The sequence below is a fragment of the Primulina eburnea genome, chromosome 7 (genome assembly GCF_022965805.1).
Source record: "Primulina eburnea isolate SZY01 chromosome 7, ASM2296580v1, whole genome shotgun sequence".
NCBI classification, from domain to species: domain Eukaryota; kingdom Viridiplantae; phylum Streptophyta; class Magnoliopsida; order Lamiales; family Gesneriaceae; genus Primulina; species Primulina eburnea.
In genome coordinates, this window is record NC_133107.1 from 19,028,483 (window position 1) to 19,039,868 (window position 11,386).

Below are 11,386 nucleotides of genomic sequence, written 5' to 3' on the forward strand. Positions count from 1 at the left end.
TCAAACACAACATGAATTGATTCATCTACATTCAACATGCATTTGTTAAATACTCGATAAGCTTTACTAACTAATGAATAACAAAGAAATATTCTCTCGGTAGATTTAGCATCAAAAGCTTTTAAATGATTTTTCCCATTATCGTGAATAAAAAATCTGCGATCAAATATTTTGAAATAAGAAACCACACATTTACGTCCATGCCAGATCTCATATGGCGTTTTCAGATAGTTTTTTTTAATCATTGATCTGTTCTGATTGTAACATACAGTTTTTACTGCTTCTGCCCAAAAACTTTGAGAAATACCAGAATCAGCAAGCATTATTCTAGCAGCTTCTTTAAGGTCCGGTTTCTTCTCTCACCTAAACTATTTTGCTGAGGTGTTCTAGCTGCTGAGAGCTCATGCTTGATCCCTGTATTTTCTAAAAATTTTGAAAGATTTTGATTGATGAATTCATTTCCTCGATCAGATCTTATTCTATCAATTCCAACTGATTTTTCATTTGATAATCTTTTGAAAAGCTTAATCAGATGTGCAGCAGTTTGGTCTTTAGATTTTAGAAAGATAACCCAAGTAAATCTTGAAAAATCATCAACAATCACTAAGGTGTATTTCATTCTCCCTAAACTCACGACTAGTATTGGGCCAAAAATATCCATATGATGCAGTTCTAAGCATCTGGAGGATGATATACTCCCCTTGTTTTAAATTATGATCTTACTTGCTTACCAAACTGATATGCTAAACAAATTTTATCCTTTGAAAAATATATTTTGGACAAACCAGTTACAAGATCATGGTTACTCAGATAAGAAATTGACTTAAAGTTTATGTGGTTCAACCTTTTATGCCATAACCAGTTCTAGGGGTGATCAATTTTTTTATTAACCTGCCCGAACCGAATTGCACCGCACCGTTTTTCATAATATTTTATAAAAACCGCGATTAAAAATATTCATAAACCGCACCGATTGCCAGTTAAAAATATTAATCATAAACCAGTTCTTAGAAAATTTTGAAGATGTAAAACAAACTGGTGCATTAGATTGATCAGTCCAACTGACTTTGTAAGTATTTCCACAACGATTGCCAGTTAAAATGATCTCATTAGTTGAATTTTTAACTGAGCAAGTGTGTATGTTGAACTGAACTGAGAAATTTTTGTCGCATAACTGACTGATGCTAATCAAGTTATACTTCAAATTTTCAACTAGTAAGACATCTTTGATAGTAAAGCTACCATGAATAAGCTTACCCTTACCCACAGTTTTATGTTTAGAGTTGTCTCCAAAACTGATGTTTGGACCAGTGTATTTGATTAGTTGGGATAGCAAATTTGCATTCCATGTCATATGTCGCGAGCATACACTGTCCAGATACCAGATTGATTCTTTGTTTCTACCTGTCACCAGCAATCTCAAACAATGAATAATTTTGGTACCCATATCTATTTGGGCCCTAAACTGATTAGTCCTTTAGGAACCCAGACTTGGATCAGTCTGACTGACTTTCCAGTTGATGTGTTCAAAATGATTTTTCCCGACTTGTGTGTACTTGGTGTGTTGTGTGCAAAGGAGGCAATATGCGCTTTAGACTTGTTCAACTGGTTGTCAGCCGATAACTTTTCTGAACTGGTTTACAGTTGTGGTAATTAGAATAGCCATTTTGAGAAATCAGGTGTTTATTGTTGAACCTTTTAGATTGCCAGCTACGCGAATCAGTTGAAGTTTTAGGGCTATAACCAATTCCACACCATTTAGCCTTTTTCTTATTTTCAATATGTTGTTCAACTGGTCTACTCGACTCAGGTTGTTCTTGTACCACAACTAGTTTGAAAAAGTGAATATATTTCCCTTTGTCCATGTTCAGTTTTGGCTGAGTATCACTGGTAGAAGCTTCATCATGATTGCAAAAACTTAAACCAATTTAATCGGTGATTTATTTTTGCATATCTCGCATTTCAGCTAATGTAACTGATGATTTATTCCATGCTTGGATAAGATCAGTTTGCTTTGAATTCTCAATCGTTAACTGCTAAATCATAGATTGATTATTTCTTCTTTCAGCATTCAGCTCAGCAATCTTTCGTTTAAGACTCAACAGTTCAACTGATTTATCAGGTTAAATTTTGTTTGGGATCAGTTTGCTTTGCTTTGTCCTTATCAACTGAGAGAGCAAGCTTGTGATACTCGTTGACCATGTCATGTAATGTAGAAATAAGTTCATCACGTGTAAAGTCAGTTGAATTAAAATCGAATACATGTTCACTGGTTGATTCTAGTTTTGTGTCATTAGCCATCAGACACTTTACTTCCTCATCATCGCTTAAGTTGTTCAAGCTCTCAGATTCTGATTCATCGCTGTCAGATTCTGCCAATTTGGACTTACTTCCCTCAGCTAGAAGAACTTCATGTTTCTTTCTGAATGATATCTTATCTTCTTTGGTTCTTCTCCTATGCTCATGTGATTTCTTTCCCTTTTCAGCTGACAATCGATTATCCTTCTTTGGGTTAGAACATTCAGCAATGAAGTGTCTAGTTTTTCCACAGTTTTAGCAAGCATTTGATTCTTCTCTGGAGTTATTCTTTTGATAGCTTTGTTGGTAAGCACCTTGATTTCTCCTCATGAATTTTCCAAATTTCCTTACAAATAACGACATTGATTTATTGCATAGCTGATCAGCAGATTTCTCAACTGAACCTGTAGGTTCCACTTTATGAGCACTTAGAGCGGTAGTAGCTGCTGGCGTTGAAGGTTCTCCTTCCCTTGTTCGCAACTCGAATTCGTAGGCTTGTAGATCAGCAAATAAGTCATGAAGTTCGACCTTATTTAGGTCTTTTGATTCTCGCATGGCCATGACTTTAACATCCCATTCTTGGGAAGACCTCTTACTATTTTCAGTGCTACTTCTTTATTTGAGTACACATTTCCAAGTGAATTCAATTCGTTTATTATGCCACTGATTCTATCATCATATTCGTGCAGAGATTCTCCAAACTTTATTTTAATATTATCAAATTTTTGAACATCAACTAAGAGTTTATTATCTTTGGTTTGTTCATTGTCTTCGTAGAGCTGAATCAACTTATCCAAGATTTCTTTTCCAGTCTTTCACATCTTTATCTTGCTGAAAGTGATTTTATCCAGCGTTTTGTACAAGATGTCTTTTGCCACATTGTCAAAATTGGCTTTTCTTTTGTCTTCAACTGTCCATTCTTCTCTTGCTTCTCAATTCGGTTTGGAGCACCATCAGTTATTGCCACAACAATATTTGCTTTCAGTGTTATCATGGGTCCGTCAGTGATAACGTACCACATGTCATCATCTTGTGCAGCTAGATGAGCCTGCATTCTAATCTTCTAGTCATCGAACTCTTCTCTTGAGAACATTGGAATTTTGTTGAATGAAAACATGATGATCAGATTTTGTAGGTAGAAATATTCAGGAGTAAGATTCAACTGCTCTGATACCACTTGATAGGATCGGTTGGTATGTGAAAGAGTGCTTAGAAGAGGGGGAGGGGTTGAATAAACACTTGACAATTTTACCACTTTATCGAATAATGAGTTAGTTTAGTAATAAACTGAACTCGGGAATCTTGTTATGTCAATGTCAATTAGTTAACTAATGAAAGTGCGGAAATAAACTGAATGACAGATAGAATAAAGCTGAAAATAAGAGACACACGATTTGTGGATGTTAGGAGATTTCAAACACTTATACGTCACTCCTTCTATCTCAAAGATAAGATATTTACTCAAAGACTTTGATCTATACAATGATTTGTACAAACCCACTTCAGTTTGGACTTATCACTGCCAAGACTGAAACTCTTAGTATCAATTGTCACGCCCCGTATCCCAAGCGTTGGTGACATCCGGCATTGTTTAACAATTAAATTGAAAACAATAAAGCCTCGTATCAAATCAAACCAGTCTTTTTCATAAATAAAGTATTGTCTTACAATGACAATGAAATAAAATACATCAGAGTTTCAAATAGCGGAAACGAAAGGAAAGCAAAATCTTGAGTTCTGATCTTGATCTTCGATTCACCAACCCCAGAAAGCATCTTGCTCTTCTTCATTCAGTTGCTCCTCATTTTTATCTGAAATTTGTAAGGGGTGAGTGATTTGGGAAACACTCAGCAAGTGGGGGTCGATCGATTTCCAATGATACATATGGAACTTAATCTTTAAAACATTTATTTAACAAACTTTCAAATCTTATTACTTTAACTCATATAATAGAAACGAAACAAATATGAGACAGAGGTTATCAGATGATTCAGAGCAATTCAAAAACAGATCGATTCAGAACAGAACATATCAGAACAGACAGAACACTGTTACTCATCTCATTTCCATGGTCAAATTGCGCCCAATATGTTAGTCATCTAAGGGGTGAGGCCAGAACATGGTTTTCTACCCACCAATGGGGGCCAGAACAGAACATGGTTTTATACCCACCAATGGGGGCCAGACAGAACATGGTTTTATACCCACCAATGGGGGCCAGACAGATTACAATTCTCGTCCCATTTCAAATTCGAATCGTAACAGTGCAACAGAATTCAGAGGTAACAGACAGAACTATTCAAATTTTCAGATTTTAGAGTTTCAGACGGATTCAGCGGAATCAAAGAATTTCGAAGCATAGAATAAAACACATAATCGATCAAATTTTAAACAGAACAGATAGTATTTTTCGAAAAGGAAGACACACATACATGCATGTCATGATATACATATTCAAGTTTAAAAATACAAGCGAATATATATCAAAAGCCACTTACCTATTTCTTGTACGAAGCTTTCTCTTGAAAATTCGGCAGCACTTCGGCGCAATTCTAACAAATACTGTCTTCACTTCAGCAGCACCTCGACGCAAAAACTCTAACACTTGAATCGCACGAGTTCCTCCCTTTTTCTTTGAGTTTCGGCCGAGTGGTTTAGGGTGAGGGGGAAGAGCCGAAATTTTTGAGGCTTTGTGAGATGATTTTTGAAGTGCATTTTATGTGTGGTCTTGGGAGGTATTTATAGGAAGAAAAATGACCCTCCAACTAGCCATGGACAAAATCTTGAGCTCCAAGGAAGCCATAATTGTGGTCTTGATGTAGGTACAAAGTTCCATGCATGAAAATCAAAAATCCCATGCATTCCTCAAGTTCTAGATTAGTCATGAATGTGGCTCAAAATCTCATGCACTCCTTAAATGTCAACTTGATTTTCTAAAGAGTCATTTTTTACCTTATTAATGTGTCTTAACCTTTAGCTCATCCCTTAGCTTCTTCCTTGCTTATCTCAAAAGTTGATTCTTGCCCATTTAACTTGTCCAAGCCTTTAGCTCATCTTTTAGTTCCCTTTTTGGTCCGGTTAGGACAAGATTGGTTGAGCTGCTTTGAGCTGAAAGATCGAGTCCTTGAGCTGGGGTTTTACTCCTCCCGTGATAACTCCTCGATTGACGCAGTTAATTGCAGCTCGGCTTCCCGTTGAGCTAATCCCTGAGCTTTGAAGTTACATCCTCGAGTCAAGTTAGCTGAAAATCTAAGTTAATATACAAGTTATCTAGTTGGAACGAAAATTTTAGAGCTTAGTTTGAGTTAAACTTCAAGTTCATACTACTTACTCGATTTGCTTCGAATCGTAAAATCATGGGTTCTCACATCCCTCCCTCCTTATTGAATGTTTCGTCCTCGAAACTTGCATTAACTTGATCTTTCGAATAGTTGAGAGTATTGTGACCGCATCTCTTACTCGAGTTCCCAAGTTGCCTCTCTTTCAGTATGATTTGACCACTGTACCTTGACATAAGGTATTGTCCTGTGCCTCAATACTTGGTCTTTTGTGTCCACTATTCGAATAGGGACTTCTTCGTATTTGAGTTCTTCATTGAGGTTTCCCTCAATCATCAGTGGTACAACCTTGAATACATGATTCGGGTCTGGGACATACTTCCTCAGCTGTGAGATGTGGAAGACATTATGTATCCTGGACATATCAGGCGGTAAAGCTAGACGGTAGGCTAAGGTTCCGACCCTCTCCAGTATTTCGAACGGTCCTACATATCTCGGATTCAACTTTCCGGATTTACTGAACCGAAATACTCCTTTCATGGGAGAGACCTTAACGTAAGCTTTCTCACCAATTTCCAACTGTAAGGGTCTTCTCTTCAGATCGGCCCAGCATTTTTGCCTATCTTGGGCTGCCTTGAGTCTTTCCTTGATTGTTACTACTTTAACAACGGTTAGCTGAATGAGTTCTGGTCCGGTAACAGCTTTTTCTCCGACCTCGTCCCAATATAGGGGCGACCTACACCTTCTTCCATACAAAGCCTCATACGGAGCCATCTCAATGCTACTATGATAGCTGTTGTTATAAGCGAATTCGATCAGGGGTAACTGTTCACTCCAATTTCCAGAAAAATCCAGTGCACATGCCCTCAGCATATCTTCGAGGGTTTGAATTGTCCTTTCGGTCTGGCCATCAGTCTGGGGATGATAGGACGTGCTGAGAGTAACCTTGATTCCCATAGCCTTTTGGAAACTTTTCCAAAATCTTGATACAAATCTTGGATCTCTGTCAGACAGAATACTCGCTGGAATTCCATGTAGCCTCACTATGTTGTCCACATACAAAATGGCTAATTTATCCAAATTATAATTCATTCGTGCTGGCAAGAAATGAGCAGTCTTGGTCAATCTGTCAATGATCACCCAGATCCCATCGTGTCCCTGTCTTGATCGTGGTAGTCCTACTACGAAATCCATGAAGATGTTATCCCACTTCCAATCTGGTATCTCCAATGGCTGTAAAAGTCCTCCAGGCCTTGGATGTTGTGCCTTGACTTGTTGACAGACTAAACACTTAGCAACAAAGATAGCTACATCTTTCTTCATACCGTTCCACCAGTAGTTATTTTTCAAATCCCGGTACATCTTGGTGCTTCCTAGATGTAATGAAAATCTCGATTTATGTGCATCGGCCATCACTTCTTCTCGAATTTCATCGACATTTGGCACATACAATCGTCCTTTCATCCAGAGTATTCCATTTTCGTTAATTTGAAATTCTGGAACTTTTCCTTCTTGGATTTGTTCCTTAATTTTAAGGATGGAGGTGTCTTCACTCTGCTTCAATTTGATGGTCTCTCGAAGATTTGGTTGTACTGATAGGGAATTTAAGTTCACCTTCCCATGGTTCCTTCGACTTCAACTGCATCTGCCACCTTATTTGCCTTACCCGGATGGTAATTAATTGACAGATCATAGTCTTTGAGAAGTTCCATCCATCTTCTTTGTCTCATGTTTAATTCTTTTTGAGTGAAAATGTACTTAAGGCTCTGGTGATCGGTAAACACCTCACATTTTACTCCATAAAGATAGTGCCTCCAAATTTTGAGCGCAAATACTACTGCAGCTAACTCCAAGTCATGAGTGGGGTAATTTTGCTCATATGGTTTCAATTGTCGTGAGGCATAAGCAATTACCTGACCCTCTTGCATAAGCACACACCCTAATACTTCCTTTGATGCGTCACTGTATACAGTGAAATTCTTACCATCCTCGGGAAGAATGAGTACTGGTGTGGATGCGAGTTTTGTCTTCAGGGTTTCAAAACTCTTTTCACAAGCCTCATTCTAAATGAATTTCGAATTTTTCTAAGTGAGTTTGGTGAGTGGAATGGCTATTGAAGAAAATCCTTCCACAAATTTTCTATAGTAACCTACTAATCCCAGAAAAGTTCTTACTTCAGTCACTGTCTTTGGTTGTGGCCAATCCATGATTGCCTCTACCTTCTTAGGATCTACTGACACTCCTAATTCAGAGATTATATGGCCTAGGAATGCCACACTTTTTAACCAAAATTCACACTTCTTGAATTTGGCATATAGCTCCTTTTCCCATAGTGTCTGCAAAGTGAGACACAGATGTTCTCTGTGTTCTTCTTCACTTGGTGAGTACACAAGGATATCATCTATGAAGACAACCACAAACTTGTCGAGGTATGGTTTGAATACCCGATTCATCAGGTCCATGAATGTTGCATGAGCATTCGTTAGGCCAAAAGGCATTACTGTGATTCGTAATGTCCATATCTTGTCCTAAAAGCAGTTTTAGGGATGTCTTCCGCTTTGACCTTCAACTGATGGTAACCAGATCTCAGATCTAGTTTTGAGAAGACCTTGACTCCCTTTAACTGATCGAAAAGATCATATATTCTTGTGAGTGGATACTTATTCATTATGGTGATCTTGTTCAACTCCTGGTAGTTGATGCGTAGTCTCAATGCTTCCGTCCTTTTTCTTTACAAAAAGCATTGGGGCTCCCCATGGAGATGCACTGGGGCGAATCTGCTTCTTGTCTAGTAATTCCTGCAGTTGCTCCTTTAGCTCTTTTAATTCGGCTGGAGCCATTCGGTATGGTGCCTTCGATATTGGCGCAGCACCAAGGACCAAATTGATTTCAAATTCTACTTCCCTATCTGGTATCTCTCTCGGTAGTTCCTCGGGGAAAACGTCTGGAAATTCTTGAACAATTGGAATTTCCTCCAACCTTGGGACTTCTTCTTCTTTGAATTCATTGATCACTGCCAAGTAAATTTCTTCTCCTCCCTTTATAGCTTTCCAGGCTTGTGAAGCCGATAGTAGAGATTTTCTTTCTTTGGATTTTCCTTGATATATGACTTCCTCCTTAGTCGAAGTCTGAAGTCTAATATCTTTCTTTTGGCAGTCTACTATGGTATGGTTTTTAGCTAACCAGTCCATTCCAAGGATGATGTCAAACTCAACCATATTGAGTTGAATCAATTTCACTTCAAAAGTTTGATTGTTGATACCAATTGTACAGTTTCGATACACTTTGTGTGTTTCAATTGTTTTGCTGGCAAATGTTGCTACTCTTAACGATTCACTAACAATATCATGCTCAAGTTTAAGCTTTTTAGCAAATCTTCTAGACACAAATGAATGTGTGGCACCACAATCAAACAAAGCATATGCAGGTATTTTTTTGAGTAAGATGGTACCTGCCACCACTTCATTGGTGTTATCAGCTTCTTCTTGGGTTATTGCATAAACCCGAGCATTAGTCTTGTTTTCATGTTGCTTGCTGGGCCCCGTCCCTTTGTCCTTGTTGTCTGGACAATCTTTAATTATATGGCCCACCTTCCACACTTAAAACAAGCGCCTGACTTCCGATAACATTCTCCAACATGCTTCCGTTGACATGTATCACACCACTTTCCTTCGGTGTTTCCATCGCTGCCAGGAATTTCCTTTGAAAGACCCACCTGAATAATTTGGTTTCTTAAACTTGGGACCATTCTGAGTAGATTGACTGCTTATCGGTCTTTTGTTCTTGTTTTCTTCCTCGCGTCGCTTGATATCAGTTTCTGCGCTCATTGCAGCGCCCATCAAATCCGCAAATCTGTTTGGCTTGAATACTGCCAATGCCTGACTGAATTCGACTGTTGAGTCCCTTCTTGAATCAATGCATTTTTAACGTTTCATCTGACATGATCGTTGGGACATAGGTTCCCAGATCGTTGAACCGTGAAGTGTATTCCATTACTGACATGTCCGGAACTTGTTTGAAGTTTTCGAATTCTCCCATCTTCTGTAGTTGAAATTCAGCGGGATAGTTTTGTTTCAAAAATTCTCTCTTAAAAATCTGTCCATGTTATCTCTTCCACTTCTGCCAAAGATGGCGACACAGTTTCCCACCATTTCTTAGCTCGGTCTTCCAACAACGGTGTTACAACCTCCACTCTCAGTTCTTCAGGTATCTCCAGTAAATGTAGTTGTGTTTCGACGTTCTTGAGCCAGTTGTGACTGACCTCTGGGTCTGGGTTCCCATCGAAAGTTGGAACTCGATTCCTTCGGAGGGATTCATAATGGTATTTAATCCCACGCGGTTGTGGTTCTTGAGGTGGTTGAATAGCGTTAGCCAATGGGTTTACGAATCCTTGCAACGTCGCTGCTACGATAGTGGATATTGCCGTCATATCCTCTTGACTGAGATTCACTCTTGGCGGTGGTGGTGGTGGGTTTTCATCTTGGTTGGCGCCACGAGGGTTATGGTTGTTTCGGGGTGGTGTACCTGCCATTTTCTATAAACAGGTATTTTATTAATTTGTTTGCCACAAGATTTAATCAAAGAAATAATTTCATTAAATTGAAAATTTTTTCATACAACCAAATATTTTTCAAAACAACCGATTAATAAAATATTTCTGGATACAATCGAAGCCTATTCTAGAACTCTCTCTCGCTACTCGTCTATTACTTCTCCATCCCCTACTGCTTCATTAATTTCTTCCTCCATAGGGTTCTCTCCCAGTTGTTCTATGAGTTCTTCCATATTGACCATCTCATTTTGTAGGTGCTCAATATAATTCTGCAGTTGTGTGTTGTGGTGATCGAGGTTGTTAACTTGATCCGGCAGCTCCTATATCGCTGATTGATTTACTTTCTCGTCGTTTTCCTGCTCGTCAATTTGTTTTTGAAGACTGATGTTGAATTTTGAGAAGACTATCATTTCGGATTTGAAACGAGCCAATCTGTCCTGTGCTTTGTTTAACTCTTGCTTAGTGATCTCATGACGACGTTCTGACTCTAGGTGATAAGCTGCATATCGCCTAACGTCTTCGCGTAGTTTCTTTTCTTCCACTCTGGCTTCACGGAGATCCTCCATCATGCACACGTTGTTTCCGTCCAGCTGATAGTTATCTCTCTCAAGTTTATCATTCTTTTCTTTCAGCGTTTTAATTTCTGACTCCTTTTCTTGAAGTTGTTTTTGAAGTTCGTTTATAATGCTTTGGAGATCCATACTGGTTTCCTATAAAAAAAATTTTTATAGATAAGATACTCGTCATATTTGCAATAGAAGTTTCAAAATAATTTGATACACATAATTTCTAAGTCGCAATTTACTACCATCTAGATACTTTATCATAACACTAATCTAATCGAATATCTCTCCGCCGTCGCTGTTGCTGGCACTGTCGTATCCGGCCACTTCCATCGATGCTATCTCCTCTTCCTCCATGTTCTCTATCACCAAATATAGGTAGTTATTCTGATCTTGCAGTCTGTCCATCGTGTCGTGGAGCTTCGAAATGTACCGATCCTGCCTAGTGATGTACTTTTCCTAGCGCTGACGGGCCTGAGCAGCACGTCCTCGCTCTGTCTCCACTCTCTCCAATAAATACCTGATAAGTGAAGCTAAGCGCGTGATGCAAGCGGAATCGGTCGGTATCTACATCAGCTGGCTCTCAGCCAAATCTAGATGATGTGTCAATCGCTGAACATCAGTCTCAAGTATGTGTCTAACCTCACTAAGCTCTTGTTTCTCCAATCTTTCCTTGGTTAGTTGCGCTTTCAAAG

General features: G+C 38.7%; 1 protein-coding gene across 1 annotated transcript; it reads right to left on the minus strand.

Moving 5' to 3' along the window:
- Positions 1 to 8,236: 8,236 nt before the first annotated feature.
- Positions 8,237 to 9,415, minus strand: LOC140835762 (uncharacterized). Its single transcript, XM_073201171.1, has 3 exons — positions 9,292 to 9,415; positions 8,848 to 9,147; positions 8,237 to 8,754 (listed from the first exon to the last, which is right to left on the minus strand). The coding sequence occupies exons 1-3, from the start codon at positions 9,413 to 9,415 to the stop codon at positions 8,237 to 8,239; spliced, it is 942 nt and encodes a 313-aa protein (XP_073057272.1).
- Between the last annotated feature and the right edge of the window lie 1,971 nt (positions 9,416 to 11,386).